The sequence below is a fragment of the Seriola dumerili genome, unplaced genomic scaffold, assembly GCF_002260705.1.
Source record: "Seriola dumerili isolate Sdu_G_001 unplaced genomic scaffold, Sdu_1.0 BDQW01000127.1, whole genome shotgun sequence".
Lineage (NCBI taxonomy): Eukaryota > Metazoa > Chordata > Actinopteri > Carangiformes > Carangidae > Seriola > Seriola dumerili.
The window spans coordinates 1437933-1459957 of NW_019174382.1; the positions used below are offsets into that span (position 1 = coordinate 1437933).

The 22025-nt window shown below is 40.5% G+C and overlaps 2 protein-coding genes across 2 annotated transcripts in view; both read right to left on the minus strand.

Moving 5' to 3' along the window:
- Window positions 1-524: 524 nt before the first annotated feature.
- On the minus strand, window positions 525-14181 carry znf365 (zinc finger protein 365). Its single transcript, XM_022748652.1, has 8 exons — window positions 14050-14181; window positions 12129-12538; window positions 11846-12044; window positions 11355-11664; window positions 10740-10911; window positions 10567-10616; window positions 8518-8730; window positions 525-607 (listed from the first exon to the last, which is right to left on the minus strand). Exons 2-8 carry the CDS (start codon window positions 12531-12533, stop codon window positions 544-546), a joined length of 1413 nt encoding a protein of 470 aa, XP_022604373.1. The 5' UTR covers window positions 12534-12538; window positions 14050-14181; the 3' UTR covers window positions 525-543.
- A 1883-nt stretch (window positions 14182-16064) lies between these two features.
- Window positions 16065-22025, minus strand: part of sult6b1 (sulfotransferase family 6B member 1) — a 22950-nt gene continuing 16989 nt past the window's right edge. Inside the window, exons 3-7 of the mRNA XM_022748661.1 lie at window positions 20962-21051; window positions 20590-20713; window positions 18193-18287; window positions 16597-16753; window positions 16065-16512 (exon numbers count right to left, since the gene is read on the minus strand). Coding sequence (XP_022604382.1) covers window positions 16385-16512; window positions 16597-16753; window positions 18193-18287; window positions 20590-20713; window positions 20962-21051 — 594 coding nt within the window. The 3' untranslated portion in view covers window positions 16065-16384. The remainder of the gene's footprint in view (window positions 16513-16596; window positions 16754-18192; window positions 18288-20589; window positions 20714-20961; window positions 21052-22025) is intronic.

The window sequence follows — 22025 nt, forward strand, 5'->3', positions numbered from 1 at the left end:
AGAATTAAGAAAAATAAAAATAAAAACATATTACCTAAAGATAAAGCATTTTATTTTGAAACAGACAAGATGGTAGCTTCTGATATGAAAACCCGAAACACTTAGAGCTGATTGTTCACCTCTGCACTAACTGCTAATTATCTACAGTATTTATTATAGCTCCTCCAGTGTAAAGGTCTGTGTCCATGTGTAGTGTGATTATAGATCAGCTCTAGCTTCTATATTAATACTGTGAAAGTATCAAAGCCTCAGTCCACAGAGAAATGCACACAGCCTGTATTCAGAAACTGAGCCTTAAAACCAGCCGTCAGGACTTCTGGAACTTTGTGATGTCACAACAAAGCAGTCACCAAGCCCCGCCCACCTGGACCCACCATCCAAACCTTGCAGGATTTGGTTTCTCTGAGTGTTTTTACCTGAAATCTGCTATATTTTTATTGGATCACTCAGGAAACAATCAAGAATAAAATGCTCCTAAATAAAAAAAACTCACCTGAGCACTGGAACTTCACAGGGGGAATTATGGGAAATGTTGGAAATCAGTTACTGATGAACAAGATGTTGAACCATGTTGAGGTAAAAACCCAGAGCAGCCTGTGAAGCCTCTCTGTGAACAGGAAGACACTGAAGTATTCATGTGAAAACAGTGACCCCAAGTGGCCGTTTGTGAGTACTGCAACAAAAATACAGTAAGTTACAGTAAATCACGTTACAGTATTTATCTCTTTATTTAACTTTTCCAAGACGTGTCACATTCTTCAGATTCAAGTTTTGACTTTGTTTCTTTTAAAAAGTAATTTTAATCCCAAGATCACAGTTAAAAACAACAGATGTAAATGGAAGAATACAAATATAAAATTACACTTAATTTGAATATATAAGTTTAGTGACATTCAACAAATGTAAAATTTACTTGAGTTTATAAATAAACATAGACACAAGTCAATGAGGCTTAATCAACTGTAAGTACTTTTTTTTTTTAATTTTATTGCTGTTTATTTTAACTTGGGTCTTATTTTTGTATTCATAAGTAATTATTACATTGCATTAATCATGTTAATGTCAGACAGGCTGGAAACAAACAGTATATCCAGACGATCACCTGAAACGTCAAGTTCAAGTCTGCGTGTACTTTAGAGAATCAGCAGATAATAGGCTTGGGGCCGAGTGTCGATAATAATAATAAATAACACAATACTTGAATTAGTAAAATAAACCTGCAGAGTAACTAATGAGTAAAGCATTACAATAAATTTAATAGGTCGGACTTTGACATGTTTCAGTTTTATCTGGAGACCAGTGATGAAATCCACAACCTGTGAATAACAACAAAACATGGCGTTCGTCTCGGTGTCATGTTTGTTCTTTAATCTTCAATGGTTTCATCACAGACCAACAAGTTTCAACATAAAAAGTTTTCCAGGTCTTCACAGTATTGCATTTTGCACAGTGTTATACAGACTACAGAGTTTTTGAGTGAAGGCACAAAACTAGAGATTACTTCTGCAAAACGAAATCCCTACAGACGAACATGATGAACTCGGGGATATCAAACTCGGCCACAACATAAAACTAACTTCGTCTCTACCGACTCACGGCAAGAAAGGTAGTAGTGTCGTAAGAATCAAACTAACATTAACTCCGGTTAGGATACGTGTTCGGTTACCGTTTCACCCACTTCTCTTTTCTCTCTTGCACATTTTCCCCCCAAAACACAGAAGTAATAAAATTGATTTTCCAGACTTTTCCGAACCTGTGCATGAACCCTGCTGATTGTCCGGTTTACAACACTCCCTCTGTATGAAACCCAACAGCTCCAAGCTAAGAGCTCTCCGTTGGTTTAGTGCAACTCTCCTTCAAATACCATTAAAATAGACCTCGCTCTGCTACAAAAGTACACATAGTAGTACAAGATAACAGTATTTTATAAGTACTTTGCTTTTTTTTTTTCTCCGCTACATATGAAGCATGCTTTCACAGTAACACAAAAGCTACATATGTAGTAGTAGTGGTAGTAGTAGGTCTGCGTCATGCACCTTCTACCACCGTCCAGTGTCCGAGCACCAGACACTCACAACAGGAAGCAGTTCACCAGATGTAAACCTGAAGCACTGCGCACATGCACAGACACACACACACACGCACACACACACACACACACACACACACACCTTTCAGGAGTTACGCTGCTGTTTATAAAAACCCAACCACTCGCTTTTCAGTGATTTTGACCAGAGCAAAACATCAAGACTGTGATCAGAGCTGCAGAGTTTAGATGATTTATTTAATCATTAAGAGCAAAATAAACAGAACTACATAATAAGCCTCTAAGGTCGTTTCAACAGACACCAGAAAAAAATTTAAATTCATAGATATTCCACATCTAACCCCAAAAATTTAATCCCTTCATCCATGTCAGAGAAATAAACAAATAAACATATAATAAACAAACAAACTGTCTGTCTGTCTACACTATCCTCTTGGCTTTTATTTTGAAATATTTACCTTCACACCAAAATGGGACCATTTCTTCCAATTTGATGATCTTGTTTTTCGTTTATTAATTCTGACGACAGAAACGGAAAAACTGCTCTGTGTTTTTTACGTGTTTTCATTTTTGGTTTAAAACCAAAAAAAAAACGTTCACTGATTTAGACGTTTGTGTGTCGGCTCTTGGTTCTTTCAGTCGCTGAGAAACGAAGAGAAACTGGGTTTTTGATTGACAGCAGCGGTAACACTCAGTCTCAGTGCGACAGGATTCATTGGTCTGACCACACACAGATCTCTGGGACACTCAGGGGGAAACCTGATCCAGATTAATCTGGATCAGGTTTTGATGTGGTGAGAAGCAGTTTACCCTCTGCGTTTCAGGGTTTAGTTAAAAACTGATGATTAATGCTTTTTTTTCTCTTTTAAACTTTATATTCAATATATATTCCATTTAACATGTATTATCGGGAAATTCTAATATTTCAATCTGACTCAGTTTGTTCAACTGATGAAAGAAAACAAAAAAACACTGTACATCATCTGGTTTAAAAATATTGGCAACTTCCAATAACTTTGGAACAAATCATGGTCTTTGATAAGGGTGCCTGCGAGGTCCATTCACTTTCATCAAGACTTTCTTATTAATGCCAATTAGAAATTTAAATAAGAGCGACGCACTTGTAATAACTACAAAATTAAAGTATATGAAGCATCCAGAGGAGGCAAACCAGGCAAATGCTTGGGGACCCCCAAGGGGGAAAAGGGGGCCCCCGATGGCCCCTCATATTGGCACATTTTGCAGTGACAACTATAAACCTCCTTAAACCTTAAAAAGACACGATACAGTGCACTGCTGGCCCCTGATGATGTGCTGTAGCTAGCATCTACCCATTGTCTGCGTGTGAGGCGTTTAGGGGACATCTGTAAATTGTAGCGTCTGCCAAGAGTCATGTGAGGGGAGGGGAGGGGGGGCTCTTTGATGGGCCTCTTCCCCCCGGAGTCTAGGGTCGCCACTGGAAGCATCAGCAGAAGAACAACACACCAAGATGTATGTTCAAGTTTTGTAAAACACTGAAGGACTTGAATTTAGTCGACGTAATTTAAGACTTTTCCAGGACCGGCAGACACCCTGTTGAAAAATAAAAAAATAAAAAGACATGATTTGTGGTTGTTCTGCCAAGTTAAAGTACTGTCGGACTACTACTTCCACTTGACGACACATAATAGCTTTGTATACAAAATATCTATTAACACCGTCAACAAAACCTAAACCAATGACAGCAAAGATACATTTTACACCGAATACCGTCTTTTACATTTACATTCTTATGACCGGATGAGTGCAAAAGATGACGTGTAAACAGATCGTACGGAACGATACAGAGAGAGGAATGATTCTATTAAACAAGCCGTCATGAGTTTGTTTAGTTTACTGCAGATGTACTGTAAGCGTTCACGGCACTGTAAGTCACTTTGGATGAGAGCGCTGATAACGACGTCGTTCGTTTTTTGTTTTTGTTTGTTTTTGGTGTGTGTGTGTGTGTGTGTGTGTGTGTGTGTGTGTGTGTGTGTGAGATCGGAGAATCTCCACCCGTTTCTGTGTGTGAACGAGAGCGAGTTTAAGACCCGGCAGACTTCGGGCGTTAAAGCACGGCATCTCTTCGGTATGAGCTATACGTTAACTCAGAGTACATTCGTTGTATGTGTGGTGTCCGCCAGAGCTGCTGCATGTACGAGGCTCGTTTCATCTGGCAGTGGAGTGGAGGGTACGTTTTCCAAAGCCGTTAGCACAAAGACTTTATCAAAGGAATTAAAGGATAAATCTGATGTTATAAATTATTGTTCTTATTGTCAACAAGCTCATTGGCTCCTTCTGAAGATGTCAATAAGTATAAAATAGCTCTCAAATATATAGCTTAATTTTTAATTTCCCAAAACAGCTGGAAAATTTAGTTTTTGAAAGGAGCTATTTGTAAGTTTAGCTATTAGCGAGCGTTAGCATTAACAGCTGTTCACTTACCCGTCTTGGCTTCAGCTATTGTTGCATTTACAAGACAAGAAGTTATAATGCGCATTCTCAGCAGCGTTACTTCTTCAGGGCAGACTGGACGATACAGTGACTCGCTATCGGAAAGTAACAGAGGCTAGTTGGTTAGCATGCTAACGTCAGTAGAAGTAGTGATAGAAATAGAAGCGTTACTTTTCACCACTGGAGAGTAAAGGATGACGTTTGATGCTGAGCTCACAACAATGTTTCTTTTAGACTGATGAGTAAACAGCTGCTAATGCTAACGTTAACTATGTAGTGATAGCAAATCTTACAAATAGCTCCTTTAACTCAAACTGGAGGAAGTGGTGCATTTGTTGGGGACTATTTTCAGCGGCGGATTAATCAACATTTTGTGTTGTAGTGCGAATTTGATGCTTTTCTGATTGACACACATTAATTTGGGGTTTTTGGCTTTTTATGAGATTTGCTGACAAGAATAAAAATACAATGTTTTTACCTCAATGAAGCTAAGCTAGCAGACCCCCCCCTCCATCCAGTCTTTATGCTAAGCTAGGCTAAAACGTCCTGAATATCTCTTGAACCTGATCTATCTTCTGATCGGATTCTGGTTAAGATGGAAAACAAGCGTTCCTGATAATGTTGAACTGCTCCTTTAAATAAAGGTGGAGTGTTCAACAAACCAAAACATGGGTAAACGTGTGTTTATCTGCGTTTACCCTCCACTACACTTCCTGGTTTGGCGGCAGACCGGTGGGTGACTGGTTACGTACAGTCGGACCACGACTGCCAGGAAAAATAAAAAACACAATAAAGTATTTTCAACATACATAACGTTTCTGTCTATACACAGTTACCAGACAGTGTCCGGATTGGTCCGACTGTGGTGAACCCCAGCCACCTGGCATCTGAAGCCGGTTCTAACACAAGCCAAGAATTATATGCAGCAATGACGTGACCCAGGTCTGGTGTCATCAGAGTCCTGTCTGTGCTTTACAAACCAAATCAGCGAACCAACATCTCAACTACAAAACATGCTTCATGTTCATTTTTGTTGTGCATATGTGACAATAACTTTATAACTTTAAATATCTGATGAAAAATACAGAGATACAATGAAAACCAAATGAATAATATGAGGGATCATTAGCCACATAATTCATTTCTGACGGTAACAGAAGCACCAAAAAACATCCACAGCCTCCTCCAGCTTCCAGTCTGAGCCTCTGAGAGGAAGCTGTTTCCAAATCAAAAAATATTTCAATGAAAAAAAAGATATGAATAGTTGCTGATGAAGTGTAGATTATATGTTTTATGGCACAATGACTCCGGTGATGAGGACGAACCAGTGATCTGTCAGCAATCTGATCCACCAGTTTGACCATGACTACTCTGATACTGGAGGGAGGCTTGATGCTGCTGGTGGTGCAGGTTTGATGGAAACAGCAGTTTATTAATTGTTCACTTTGTCTGTCAAGCTTGAATATTATTATTAATTCTATAAACACTGGCTCCTAGACTTCAGACAGAGGTAGACAAAAGCAGACTTCTGTCGGCTAAAGAAAATGTTGCTGGCAGATTTTGCTAGCAAGCTAATTATGCTAATGTTAGCTTCATGAGCTGGTTAATAACCCTGTCTCCAGATGCTTAGTTTACAGACAAGTTTCTGTTTTCAAACAGTCACTTCATAAACTTGTGTAGCATGAAATGCCCCTTGGAAATAACGCTGGGGCACTAATGTAGGTAGGAAGCTAGTTAGCCAGATATGCTAATGTTTGTAGCTTAAATTAAGGCCGGTGTGAGTACGTTGCATTAATTTAAGATGCATGTTTTGCACGACCTCAACCTGCAACATTCACACTCACACTACAGATCAACTGATCGGCCACGACCTCAAGCTCACGCTGAGCGTTAACCACGGGACTCCCGGTCAGTTTTATCTGGGGATGCCACGACGAACACGATCGGTATTGGCGGCGTCTCCAGTTTTACTCAAACAAAACTACTTCATCCTCAGTGTTGACAGAGAGACGGAAAGGCAGCGTTACTTTGTGCAATTCTATAATAAACAGGAAGTAAGAAGATATAAAGAATAATACGGAGCTGCAGATGCAGGCAACATGATATCAAAGCTACAGTTTCACCCACATGATGTAAAATATTACTCCAGTGAATAAAATCAAGGTTCAAAAAGGATCACTCGTCAACTTGTGGGAAATCTGACTGTGGAACCGACCAAACTGCAGAGCCGAGAAAACGTTCTGACCTAACAGAGCGCCAGGAGCTCGATCGTTAATTGCTCAGGGGATAAATCTGGTGTCGTGATTTCGAACCACATTCGCAAATACGGGCCAATTCAGGGCCGAATCCATACAGCATCTGCCCGGCTCTGGAGCTGACAAACACACTGTTGATCTATTCTTTACACTGTGTTTTTGGTGTTAGAGAAGGTAAAAGAAAACACCACCATCCAAACTGTTTAAATGCATAGTGAGTCTCTTACTGTCGCTTCAACAAGGGGAGAAATTAAAGCTTGACAGACCTGCGGCGCCTGGTTCAGGATGCTAAGCTAACATGGGACACATGCTGTTTGGAGGTGCGTCATCTATCAAGATGATTGATCATCGATCGCGGCCGTTTGGCCTTAAAAGCACAGACAGACAGAAGACAACCGGACTGATCGGGAGTTTTTGGGGAACCAGGCCGAGACGTGAAGGTTTGGACCAGAGGAGAGGACGTGTCATCAACAGCACTGGGAACTATTTACACTTCAGGAAGAAACCAACTCGTTTCCATGATCAGAACTCGACTGTGATTAAATCTTAAACCAGTGAACGAATATAAAATCACATTTTTACCTGAAGTTTCTCTAAAATACAAAGGAAAGAATTCAGAACTGAAGTGTCACTAAATTATTAATTATCCTGCACTAAATATTAAGATTTGTGCCGTCAAATCAGATAAAAGACGTGAAGCTGTCGTTCATTTCTGTGTTTGAATAGTGAAACTTTATCCACACTTGCATCCTGCTGAGAAGCACCCAGTGTAGCTGTGGTTTACTTCAGTGAAATAATCGATGGAAAAGTACAAAATACACAATAGCAGTGTTGGCAATAAAAAAACTGTTCATGCAGTAATATTCATTATTGCATAATGTTCTTAAACCCTGTTACACAGTATTAGATACTGTGATGTGTTTGAAACAAGATGGAAAAGTTGGTTTTTATTCTCTCATCAGGGATCAGTCTGCCCAGAGCCAACTAGCAGTCATTTATAAAAGAGGTTTTGATTTATGTTTTAAATAAACATTATTTCTTATTGTCTAAGGTTTTCTTTATTGTTTACTTTAGAGGCTGCAGCTGACAACTGCTAATCGTTTCCTCTGTAAACTGACAGTTAAATAGTGACAAGTGTTCATTGCAGTTTCCCGCTGTCATTTGAGAAGCTGGTAAAGAAATTAACTTCCTGTCAATCAATTACTCGTCTAATCGTTGCAGCTCTGGTTTGATTTACATAAATAACTCAATATAAATTTCCAGGGAACTGTACAAACATTTAATGTGACATTTGTAAAATTATTTGAAATAATCTTTATGCATATATTTTTTAGGAATGGTCTCATTTTAACCTAAAATCTTGTGACTTTTCAGTTAATAGTACGTCACTGACATTTTGCCTAAATTTGAAGATTTTCCAACGTTTCCATGTGAAAGAAACATTGCTAAACTTGATTTTCTGATTCTTAACTGCTTCAAGAATATCAGATTGCGGGAAACCTTTTTGTTGGTAAAAGGTTTGCGGTCATATTAAATGTGATTCGAGGACTTTATTGTTTTAAATGGATAATTGTACTGAAGAGAATTGTTTAATATGAGCTACTCCATAGAAGCTTGATGTGGCTGTGACCTTGCAGTACTTTTCCACAGGTTATCACACTGGAATAAAGTCACTGTGTAATGAGGTTTTACCCGCTGACGTCCCCTCTCCCCGGCGTGTCCCTACAGTTCTAGGCCTCGTACCCGGCGGAGCGGCGGCGCTGGTGGTTCCAGATGTCGTCTCTGTGCTCGGGTCGGCAGAACAACCTGGACGACTGGGCCAGCCGCTCCCGGTGCTCCCGCTCCCGGTCTCGCTCCGCGCCGGGTTTGGAGAACGGAGGACGGCTGCCGAACTGGGAGGAGGAGTGGGTCCTGCTGTCATGGAGACCGGACGAGGACAGCTGACCTCCCGCCGACCTGGGAACGACACGGAAACATGAGCAGTTTTTTTTAATTAAAGTTACACAAGAGCTTCATGTGTCTCTTCTTGTTTTGTCTTCACTTGCTCCTTCATAGTGATTTAGTGATTTAAAAAAAAACAATAACAAATTTACTCCAAATTTTATCAGGATTTGCAAATTACGTTATTATCCAACCACTACTGTTAGGAGTCGGTGGTTGGTGCCTTAAATTCACTGCAGAAGAAGAAGGCACAACAAGATGATGTAATTCAAAGAGCTCCAGACAAAAATCACAGGTGATGCCACTCCAGGGACTGAGCAGAAGGACAAAGTGTCACATGTTCAGCGATGAATTAAACATGACGACGACTCAGAGTCCTGGTGGACGATCGAGCAGCCGCTGTGTCGCCTTCTGGCTGTGACTGAGAGCAGCAGCAGTTTACCTGTTCCACCTGTTAGAGGACGACTCCTGCCGAGCAATGAGCCTTTTACAGCTCAATCTGATTAGTTCAAGAGGTGACGTCCGTCAGCTGGTGATGTCTAAAACGGTGACAGATAAATCTAAAAGAAACTTCCAATAGAACTTAATTAGATTTTAAATCCTAAACACAAATTTGTCCACAAATATCAATGTTTTTATAACTGACATGAATTCAAACTGAAAAACTACTAACTTTTAAATGCCACTCTTTAAGTCTACAGGAGGTTGTAACACTGTGAAGCATTTCTTAAAGCTCCTCCAGTGTAAAGGTCTGTGTCCATGTGTAGTGTGATTATAGATCAGCTCTAGCTTCTATATTAATACTGTGAAAGTATCAAAGCCTCAGTCCACAGAGAAATGCACACAGCCTGTATTCAGAAACTGAGCCTTAAAACCAGCCGTCAGGACTTCTGGAACTTTGTGATGTCACAACAAAGCAGTCACCAAGCCCCGCCCACCTGGACCCACCATCCAAACCTTGCAGGATTTGGTTTCTCTGAGTGTTTTTACCTGAAATCTGCTATATTTTTATTGGACCAGTCAGGAAACATTCAGCCAATCAGAAGAGAGGCTCAGAGCCTCCTCTCTTCTGATTGGCTCACAGACCTGTTGTTACTAGAGCTCCAGAGAGAAGCCTGAGAGAGGAGATGTGAAACTACACTGAGATGGTTTTTATATCTTCTGATGGATCAACACTTCAAATAAAACACAGAAGAAGAAGAAACATGGAGCTTTAAAAGTCCAAACACACAAAGTTTATATTCATGTTCTTCAGGGAAAACTTCAACTAAAGTATCTCCCAACAGCTTTTACAAGAACATCAGCTTTAAACGCTTCAAGTGTTTCCTCACTGCAGATCATTCCTCCACTGTGGAGGAGTTTAAACCTCAGCAGAGCAGGCGAACATGAATTTAACATGACCAACAACACGGCTTCGTCCAGTCTGAACTTTCTGACTTGACATTTTCTCAAAGGTCGGAGCTGTTTCTGTCTGATCTGGAGACCAGAGGTGTTCAATATTAAATGAATAAGTCATAATCATACGGATAAACAGGAAAAATACAGATGTGACCATGAAATTATAAATATAAGTGCTTCTTTGGCAGCAGTTTTTGTTTTAAAATGTCCGCCTTCGTGACTGCCAGAGTCGGTCTCTCCATAAAGATAAAAGTGGCAGAGACTGTCATCTCGTTGGGTCTCCGTCATCAGCAACAGCCAATTCATTTATTCATATAATAATTTAAAAGTGGTGCATTTGTTTATTTATCTATTTAATACTGAACGGGAAAATGGTGGTTTGTTTTTAATTTGCCTCTGGTGATTCTACTGAAATGATTTTACTTTGCCGTCATGACTCCTGGTGCGACTCACCTGCTTTTAGTGATTCTGTGAGGTCCATTATTGGTTGGCTGCTGGTGCTGCTGAGGAGACACAAAAGGTCAGAGGTCACGTTTTCACTCCAGCGCTCAACGACGAAAATCCGAGCAGAAAACATTTCTTAAACTTTGATGAACACAGCGTGTGTGTGTATGTGTGTGTTGTACCTTGTAGTGGTTGCACTGAGACGGGCTGCCGTTGACCTGGTAATACTCCACCAGTCTCTCAGCCAGAGCGATGCGTCTCAGCAGGTTCTCGATGAAGCGCTGGATCCGGACTTTGCCGCAGGTCTCCTGTCGAGCCGCCGCCTCCAGAAACTTCTGGATGGTTATCACCTCCCTGGAAAACAGACGTTATGTCATCAAGGACAGCAGCTGAATAAATGTAGTTTTCACCTGCGGCTGGCCAATAATAATACCAATAACACCCCTCAACACCTCAACAAGGCAAAGGGCCAATAACTAAATCTACTCCGGCATTAAGTCGGCGTTAAGTCGGCCTTGTCACGGCTAACGGAGTTTCATCATGAGCACAGCTGTGAGCAGCATTTCTTGGCTCTGTCAGAAGTTCATGTCGTTTTCAGACGTCTGACAGACTGAGTTTTGACATTTCAATTCACGGGTGGTCCGTGCAGGATCACATCTACCGCCAGGGTGTCCTGGGTCCACGCCAAAGTACCCAGAATTCCAGTGGACCCCTGCATGTGCAGGCTCAAATTAAAGGTTAAAGGGGAAAAGTCCATTCTCCAGCTGCTGTAGTTCCAGCACGTAACGCCTGTTTACCTCTCTCGTCGCTCCAGTTCATTCTCCGAGGCGTTGAGCTGCTCCCTCAGCGCGGCGATCACCATGACAGCCACGTCCACCTGGCGGCTCAGCGACCTCTCCCGCTCTGCCACCTCCTGCCTCTCCTGGGCCAGGTGCTGCGAGTGAGCGCGCTCACACAGGAGCTCCGTGTCGGTCTGGGCCAGCTCCGTGCTCACCTTGGCCAGCCGCCGCTGCATGGTGCTGTCGGCCGCCCGCAGGATGCTGGCCAGCCGCCGACGCACCGCGGCCGAGGCCGCCGCCGTCTCCAACCCAGAGTACGAGTTCTGCTCTGGTTACGGTAAAGGAAATGAGAGTCACTGCAGATGTAACCATGACTGTGCTGATTGATACTGTCATCATGATTATTGATCACTGATCACCATCTCCTGAACATCTGAGTCTGAGTTTCTGCCACTTCCTGAAAACCTACATCTACCAATAAGTGAGTAAGTACGTAAATCTGAACGCACCGACCAGGTCCAGGTCCAGATCCAGGTCCAGGTCTGGGTCCAGGTCCGGGTCCAGCGGGGGGCCAAGAGAAGCCAGAGGCAGGAACGGGAAGTGATGGTGGTTAAAGTGATGGTGACTTGCATCTGACTTCTTTGGGGACATTTTGATGTCCTCCTCACTTCTACCTCCATCTCTCTCTTCACCATTGTCTTCCTCCTCATCCTCTTCTCCTCCATCTTCATCATCTGTGCAACCTTCCTCCTCATCTTCCTCCTCCTCCTCCTCCTCGGCCTGCGTTCCCACGCCGACGCTTTGCGTGCGCCTTCTCACAGAACTGTAGGAGTGGAGGTATCCGCTGTCTCTGCTGTCACTTAGGGAGCGTGCGTGAGGAGGCCGCCCCCCGCTCTGCTGCCCCCTGCGGGTCGGGAGGCTCATGTCGTGCCAGGGGATCGCCGCCGTCAAAGGGTCGGGCAGTTTCCCGGTGATGCTGAAGGCACCTGTGACCACGTCCGGCGAGCGGTACGAGTGGCGGTACTCCAGGTGGGCGCGCAGCGAGGCCAGGCTGCGGAAACGCTCCTGCTCACCGCAGCGGGGGCAGCGGAAGGGGAGGTCGCAGGAGGTGACAGGGTCAGTGATGGCGCCACATGCCTGGCCGTTCCTCTCCAAGAGGAAAGAACCTGAACCTCTGGAACACAACTTCTGCTGCATCACACCTGCAGTAATGAGACACAAAACTGAGGCAATTAAAGTTAAAACAATTAATTAATTAACAAGCAGAAAATAATTTTTATCAAGCAAAAAGACCAAATATTCTCCAGCTTCTCTAATGTGACGATTTCCTGTTTATTTCTGTTTTATATCATCATAAACTGAATATCTTTGGGGTTTGGACACAGACATTTTTCAGACTAAATTTAAACTCATTAATCATGAAATAGAAATATTAAACAAATTCAAAGCTGAAACATGGCTGATTGATCAATTTGTCGATTAGCAGAGATACTTAGCAGCTGTCTTGAAAATCGATTAATATTTCAAATCACCATCAAGCAAAAATGCCAAATATTCTCTAGTTCCATTTTCTGCTGCTTATGTTTCTATTGATGTGATAACATGTTTAATATTTCTGAATTTTGAATTGTTGGTTGAACAAAACATTTTTCACTTATTCTGACAGTTTACAAAATAAATTATTAATTGATTCATGTGGAAAAAATCATAGAAACATTTATACACAATGGAGGAATTTTACTGAACTACACAGTAAGTGGAACCAGCTAAAATAAAAATAAAAATTACAATAACGCAAAGACTTTTTTCTGACATTAATTATTATTTACTCCATTTCAGTCAGTCAACATATTTTGTTTATTTCTTTGAGTTTATTTAAGCACAAAACTGGCTGACAGAAAGTGTATTGTTATTAACTGCATAAATGACTCATATATGCAAATGTATACTCTGTGTTGCAGCACAAGACTGGACCAGATGTAATTATCATAAACATGAAAAACACATCTGTGTCTCCTGATCTGTCTCTGCCTGTGGATTATTTGAAATTATTATTTTTATTATTATCAGCTATTAATTGATATTATTTCATAAATAAGATTACTTACACTCGCTCATTTAGCATTCATTTATTACACTGAATAACCAATGTAAGTATTAATAAATGCAGTTTATTGTTCCCCAATGAAAAGTTTCTAAATTTGTGTCTTTAAGTCAATTAATTTACCATCAATAAAAACAATAACTTAAATGATAATTTTACACTGCTCATTGCAAACATTTGTCATAGCAACACTCCTGTATTTTAATGTATAAATGAGTTCTGTAATTCCTCTATGTGGCAGCAGGACACCTCATTGATTTGCATTGAAAGTGCGTTGTATTCAGCCTGAACAGGAGCCAGGAGGACAGACTGGGAGGCAGCAGGTGACCTGAGCAGGTGGACAGCGGCTTTACTCCCGAGACACAAACAAAACCAACAGGATATATATTTTTTTCATTTTACAGTTTGTTTTCTGCGTCTAAAAAACCGCGTAACAGTGTCAATTCCTCCCACAATCTTTAGCATTATTAGCCAACTCTGCCGTTAGCTGCGCCGGACTGATGCTCCGCTCTGTTCGGGCAGCGCGGGCTAACGTTAGCTAGCTAGCTACAGAGAAACAAGCGCTGAATCATTACCGAACGTGAATGGGATTTAACGTGCGGCTCTTACCGGGTGAAGTTTAACGGCAGACCGTAAATACACGTCTAACCGTTAGTGTCTGAAGGCGTCATGTTGCAGATGGAGACAGACAGCAGCCCGCATGATGTCATTCACTTAACAGACGACCACACGTCAGGTCAGTCCGCGTTAGCCACATCAATAACAACGCGACATCCGGTCAGGCCTATCAAAATTAAAACCGGTGACGTTTGGTTTCCGGTCTGGATTTTCAAAACAACGTTTTTTAATAAGGTCTTTCAATAGTAATAACAATAAAAAACGTTATTTATATAGCACCATTCATACAAGAAATAAAACATAAAGTGCTTTACAACAAAGAAATGACATGCACCAAGTGCCTCACATGAAAAGAAAAGACATAAAATGAACATAAAACATTGTTGAAAGCATTGATATATAAAATATTAATGTAAAATGAGATAAAATAATGAATAAAACAATAAATTATTAGGTGGGAATTCTGTGAAAGCAGGGCTGCAGACATTTAACCTCAAATGTCTTGTTGTGTATTTTCAATACAAACATTTGTAAACAGGAAGTAAAAACATCTGAGGCACTTTGAGTCCTGATTATGATTTTAAAAAACCCTTTAATTTTGATTCATTTAAATACAATTTTTCATGTATAGATTGTAATTTATAATATTTGATTTAGATTAAAGCTGTGTCTTTTAATTTTTCTGGATGATTAGAAGACTTCAGTCAACAGAACATACAATGTACAAACGTATTAATTCTTCACCTTGTTTTATATACTGTATATTACTGTTTTTGTTGTTCAAACTGTTGTTGTTTTGTATTTTGTATTTTGTTATCTCACCATCCCATAGATAGTGGCAAAGGAAATATCCTGACATAACTGTATCAAATCTGAGGATTTTTAAACAGTAAACATAATCTACAGCCCGGATCAATTTAAAGCTTCATGTTGTTTCTGAAAGTGGTTTTGCATAATCCTGTATGTTGTTTGCACTGTCATGAATGCAGCATAGTTTGAGTACTTGACTTACTCATTCAGGTGAAGGATAATATATTTAAAGTGACATTCTCACTTTACATATATAATCATGTGAGTCTCAGCCCTGAGTGATAACGATGGACACAAACAACTAACCGTCTGGAAAAAGAGTTTTATTTTTCACCATGATCATGTACAGTGATGTACTGTACATTATGAATTATACAAACAGTGACTGTGCATATTTATAACAGCCCATAATATCATCACAGTATTGTTTCAATGCCACAGTTTCACAGAATGACGTTTCAAGAATTAATTCCACATGAGTTCAGGTAGCTGCCAGAACAAAGACAATTCAGCGGTTTGTGTGTTTTAATCAGTTGTTGAACATCGGTGAATAAAACAACCTGACACTTAACATTCATGTGCTGGTGGAAAAATCTGACACCTGAGACTTGAGCTGCTGACTGAAGCTGCACTTGTGATATTTTGGTGGAAACTCAGTGAATCTGAGTAGCTGAATACAAACTGCATGTGCTTAAAGCAAACATCAACCAAAAACCATATGAAGGGTTTGATTTTTATGTGCTTTTATGTTGAATTAATCTTGTGGCCCTGCTGTCTGCCACCATGTCTTCTTTGGTGCGACCACACGGGGGCACTAACGTTTAAATCTAAAAGAAGAGTTGCATGATTTGAGGTGAGTTTAAGCCAATTAGGATTTTCTGTCTCCACAAACTGACAAAAGGTTCCTTCAGAAATCTCAGTTTTTATCAGCTTTAAATGTTCAGGTGAAAAATCTGAGAAAAACAAAACATCAGAGAGATTTCTCCCTTTTGCTTTCTGTGTCGTTGAACAGTGAGTTTGTCACGTTTTGTCACTGATATTTAACTCCCAGGTGCTTGTGAGGTGTTATAAGGAATAGTTTGACATTTTGGGAAATACTCATCGTCATGACTACTACTACTGTAAATATGAAGCCACAGCCAGACTGGAAACAGGTAACCTATCACCTTTAACACTTTAACATCTTATTTGTTCCATCCACAGAGAAGAAAAGTGGCACTGACCCCCCAAAATGTCAAACTATTCTTTAATAGTTTCCATTGCAGAACAACGTTTTCTTCTTCTTCTTCTTCTTCTTCTTCTTCTTCCTCCATCTTTCTTCACACTGGGACTTTTAGCCCTGAGCTGAGCCTCGCAGGCAGCGTTTCCTGTCACTTTCTGCGCGGCCTCTGACACCCTCCTCTTCCACTTTAGCTTAGCGTGGTTGAGGGTGGATGCCACGGTCGGGGTCTGACTCAGCTCAGGGCTGAAAAGTCTTCGCACACTCTTCTTCTACAAACTCTTCCTCCCTCTCTTCCTACTGGCAGTGCAGTTGGTAGTTGAGTTTCGCTCCCAGCCTGGTTCCCGCCAGGTGTTTGTTGAAGGCCTCGTCCATCTCTTGGCTCTGCTCAGGTGTAAAATGGTTCCTCCAGTCCCCGACCTCACCTGTTCAGGTACAGAAACACGGCACAGTTAACTTCCTGTATTCACGTGAAACCCAAGATGCCGTTTGTGAAATGATTCAGGAACCTTTTCTGAAGATGACATTTCCCATGGTGCCGTGGGAGTTGGCGGAGCTCTCCTTCATGGCGGTGAAGGTGCTCCCCTCGGCGATCTGATGCACCTGAGCCTCCGTCAGGCTGAAACCAAAAAAGCTGGAGATCTGACGGACGCCCTCGCTCAGGTCCTGCAGGACAGGAAACCGAAACAGAGCCATTAACGACAGAAACTCCAGGTCTCTGTTAGTGAGGAAGTGAACTTAAAGTGATTCATTAAGATAAACTGAAACCAACGACTGTGAAAGAGTCAATATTAGTCATTGGTTTCAATCAATATTTTCAAGAAATATTAACTATGGTCGTTTTGAAATTTGTTCTGTTACCCCTCTGAGGTCGATGGATGTTTCTATTAATATCGTTACGTTAGTACAAAGTAGAAATATGATTTAAATGTTAGAATCTGTCGACTCTCAACTTTCCTTTAAATATTCCTGTGAGAGCGACAGACGACAACTACAACTCAGTTCATTTTATTGCATTTATTCTCCATTCATCTATTTTACTCACATGTTGCTCTATTTTTATGAACCTACAGACTTTGCTGAACACATTTCAACTCATCTTTGTTTTCACTAAATATTTGAAGGATTTCAAAAACTAGGTTTTTATCATTTGGGCCGAATGGTCTGTTTGCACGGTGAGGAGGTTGTTCTCAACGTTGTGATATGAAACACTTGGGTGTTATTTATATGTAAGAACCCTTTAAAAGGTGAATCAAAGAAATAATGTAGAAAATGAGACCTGAAAGGGTTAATATCTAACTTACTTTTAAAATCCACATTGATCAGCTGTGATCCGAAGTGAGGTTGAAGTTGGATTTCCTTTTCAGACATAAATCTTGTTTCCTTTATTTACGAGAGAAAGAGTTCTCCTCTCTGTGTCGGATTACAGGGATTTCATTTACGGGTGTTCGGCCAGTTGCACCATCAGACCTGTTGTTGCAGTAGATCACTGCGCATTAAGCTTCATCAGGAGATAGTTATGGGATCAGTGCGGAGGGATCCGCTCTAATCCTTCCTGATTTATGAAGCTTTTTCACTTGGAATGTCAGAGGCCCAGACATTCAGACATTCAGACAGAGTTAGGAGGATCTGTGCCCCACATACTTCAATGTTATTCAACAGAACTTTAAGTTGGCCTCATTAGTATATATAATTATCATAATTAGTGTGTATAATTGCATATAATGTGTTTGATTTGAGTTATTGTTTGTCTGTACCTCGATGTGTCCTCTGAGGTTTTAAACAAGACTACGTGAAGGAAGGAAATGAGTTTAAACACTCATAGATAGTTTGGAAAATGGAAACAGAAACTAAAGCACATATGAATTTATCACATTATACAGGTGATAAACCATCAAACATCAGGTGACAACAGCAAGACCTCACCTGCCTTTTGTGTTACACGTGTCAATTTCTCATTTAAAGTTTAGTTATTAATTCAAATGCTCCATTGAAACAAGTGATTTTTAAACATTTCATATGTAAAAAATAAAATTATTTTTTAAAATTGCTTCAACGCCACGACAGTCTGTCCGACAGAAACTGAACAATCAGCGTGTGAGCACCTGTTTTAGCTCTTCATAGGTGACAATCATGACGTTAGGGTCGTCAATCCTCTTCTCCCAGGCCAGAGCGTGATCAAAGTATGACCCCCAAGGAACTTCACACACACACACACACACACACACAAAACAAAATCAAACAATGAAAACAAATATTACGTCTTTAACTGTTGAAAACTGCTCCAACAAACAAAACTAATTATTAACCCCGACATCAAACACTCCAAACTTCACCGACGTCTTCCAGCATTATTTGCGTAAAAATGTGGCGTAAAATAAAAGCAGAGATTTCGAAAAGTTTAAATTTAATTGGGTCAAAATGTTTCTGATATCTGAGCACTGCGTCTGGATGTTTTCAGCCTCACACACGCACGGCTCTGCCTGAGGTGCCTGCTGGGTAATTAAAGCTATAAAGTGAAGCTCTTTACAGCTCTGTAATCTCTAGGCAGCGATGATGGTTTACAGTCACACTGGAAGAGTTATAGAGCTCAGAGTACCTCCCACTATAAGCTGCTTCGTACGTCTGGTCCACTTCTTTTCAGTGGTACTTATTGTACTGTCTATGTTTGTCTTCACGTGCACGAGGGATTCACAGGAAAGTGAGTGTGCATGTGATTCAGTGTTGATCTGTAATTCTATTTTACCTCATTGTAATTTTGTCATTTATAGAATTCATCTGACTGTTCACTTTCCTACAAAATCAGAGGTGTATCCAGTTCCTGCTAATGCTAATCCTACTACTAATTACTACTAACCCAACGTTTCCTACTACTACTGCTGCTTCACATTAAAAGACCTCAAGTATGGGGACTTTTATTGAGAAGCAGACAGAGGAAATACAGATTATTTGTTAAAATATCCAACTTTACAGCAGAAATAAACATGTTTACAGCCTGCTACAAAAATGGGTTTTGGTGTCTATAGCTATTTGTTTATATAACTCCCCTGTTTAAATATTATTAAGGCTTAAAGTTTGAGTGACAGGTGGGCTGCCACAGTCCACTAGAAGTCTGTGCACCTGGTTTTTCAGGTGAGTGAAATTATAGTATTATCTTATTTATATGTTGGTACTAATTAGCAGTATCAGTTGCTGCACTCACCATACCTGACTCTTTAGCTTAGCTAGTTGGCTAGCTAATTGGCTACCTAGTGGGTTAACCTTTGAGCAGCGCACTCAGACGCCCAGCTGTGCTAACGATGCTAACGGGAGCGAATGCTTACAGTTATTAAACCGACTTTCTTTTCTTGGATTAGCCGCGAGTTAGGGGCGCTGCCAAGATGGCAACGGTGGGCAGAGCCTCAGAACCGCTGAAAAAGTAGCCGCTCAGCAGGCTGGTTGCTGCGTTACCATGGTAACCGCGGCAACGGAATTCTTCAGGATTCCAAATTAAAAGACGTGGACCTGAAATTTAAATCCCAAATAACATCACATCTCACATCAAATATGCTTAAATAATGATTTACTTCTTCTTCTTAATGCTCTGTGATGTGATGTTCATGAATGTGTTGCTGTAGTAAAAGAAACAGTGGTTTCTTTTACCCCAACTGGATTTAAATGCCTCCAACATTTCCACCCTGACCCAGCTGCTGAGTTGGCCGAACACGCTGTTTATTATCCCATAAACCCAGTGGAGCTCAAGTCACACTGTGACTGTATGTGCCAAACAAGAAGTGGCGCTCTGTGGTGGATGGGTGGGTGTAATAAAAGTCACATTTTATAATCTGGAGTGACTCCATGCCTCCTGACATCAGTTCAGATTTTCTCAAAGATTGAAAATATGTGGAAATCTGGATTCATTGATCATGATTTTGTGCTTGATGTTTATGTTGTTGTTCAGTTCCGTCTCATCGATTCCTGGATTTAACACTTTGATTTCGAATGAAGTATAGATTTCATATTAAAAGCCCAAACTCTTCTGTGCTATAGAGCTCTAAACCAATCCGCCGCTGAAAATAGTCCCCAACAAAGGCACCATTTCCTCTGGTTTGCTTGATTAAAGCTACAGTGAGCAGCTGTTTTAGGACTGACTACATTTATGAACATTTTTACAGATTTACAGCTTCAGAGCTGAGAGCTGCAGAGTTAGGGAGTCAGAAACTAGTGTGAGGCCGTCTAATACACAGCTGGTTTTGCAATTTTCATGCGGTTCATTGGCACAAGAAAAATGATTGTGTAATCATGTTTTATGAAACACACTGGAGATCCATAAAAAAGATGTAATTTACCTCATACAGTCTCAGTTTCAAGGTCCTGAGGACACAAAGAACTAATTCTAGAAAATCTTCCTCTTGTTGTAATAAAACAAAATGTTTAAAACATCAAATGTGATCCAACAATAATCAGATGCAGCGACCTAATAATCAGCATCCAGTAAAATTTCTTTGGCTCGATTTTATTACCGTCTCCACTCAGGAAGTGAGAGTAGAAGTATTCCCAGGACTGGACTGGGAGGACTGGGTTGTTGTTGGAGAAGTGATAGAAGGAAACCAGAGTGTCTTTGGGATTCCTGAAGATCACCAGCATCTGTACGAGACGTGATGTAAAACATAAAACACATCAATTACATTTACATTTGACTGAACTGTGACAAAGAAAGAATAGAGGAGTAGGAAAATCATAAAATCCTAAATAAATTAAAAATGTGACAAACAAAAAGAATATGAGAATAAACTAATGATTTGAACTCAAACCAGCTTTATTTCCTATTTGTGACGTGACCTCTGACCTCTTGACCTCTCTCTGTGTCATCTGTTGCTACAGTTAAAACTTACCTTGGTTTTCTTTGCATAAAAGGAGGAGGGGATGTTGTCGGGATGCAGGTGAGTCCCCAGAAACCTGGGAGAGGGAGTTTCATCCACCGTCTGAGAGGAAAGTGTTCGACATCAGCCGATTACATTATTTTGTTGCACGTGAAATAAACCAAAACCACACGTGAACCCCAGTCTTTAGATTCAACGTCCCTTTCTATTAAAATGTCATTCAGAAAACAGATCGTCAGCATATAAACATAATTCAAAGTGACAAGAGTTTTAACCTTCACCTGAACCCCAATTACAACAGTTCTTCATTGACATGAACATAGATTTTAGTCTTTGCTGAGTCAGAAAGGAACAAGTACCTGTTATCTGCCTGGTAGGAGAGGAAGGAAAATAAATAAATAATACCTGACACTTTATTTGTTTATTTCCTATATATTTTTGTGTTTTTCTCTCCCTCTTTCAAACCCTTCCCTCTCAATAAATCAAAATATATAGAAGTCACCTCAATGTTCTCTGTAATAGTGTAGGTCATCATGTCACGTTACGTCACGTTAAGTCACGTTACGTCACGTTACGTTACGTCATGTTACCTTACGTTAAGTTAAATCACGTTATAGTAAGTTAAATTACGTTAAGTTACATCTTGTTATGTTACATTACGTTATGCTGCATTATGTTTTGACTTGTTATTTTGTTATTTTATGTTACGTTATGTTATTTTATGTTATTTTATGTCTTGCTATGTTTTGTAAAATATGTTATCACTTTCTTTGTCTTTATCTTGCTTCACCAAATAAATAAAAATAAATAAATAAATAAATGTAGATGTCAAGTAGAAATGTGACACTAGAAAACACACAAACAGGCAAAACATTTGTTGGAAATAGTGTCTGAATACAACAGCAACAAAGACTGTTTCTGACCTTTGGATTATGTTAACTGCCGCCCCGCCGCCCCCCCCCCCCCTTCGCAGCTCGTCTACCTGCAGGATTTCTTCACTCGTGGTCACGCGTTAACATCCAGTTTTATGTGCCAGTGGGACGAGTCCACTCAAAGGGAGTGCATTATGAATCAAC

Excerpts from the sequence above, each read along its gene's own strand:
- znf365 (XM_022748652.1), bottom strand. The coding sequence starts at position 12,533 with ATGCAGCAGAAGTTGTGTTCCAGAGGTTCAGGTTCTTTCCTCTTGGAG. Across the intron at positions 12,045-12,128 it reads GGCGCACGCAAAGCGTCGGC|GAGGAGGAAGACAATGGTGA; the intron begins GTGGGAACGCAG and ends GGAGAAGAGGAT. Across the intron at positions 11,665-11,845 it reads TCTGGACCTGGACCTGGTCG|AGCAGAACTCGTACTCTGGG; the intron begins GTGCGTTCAGAT and ends TACCGTAACCAG.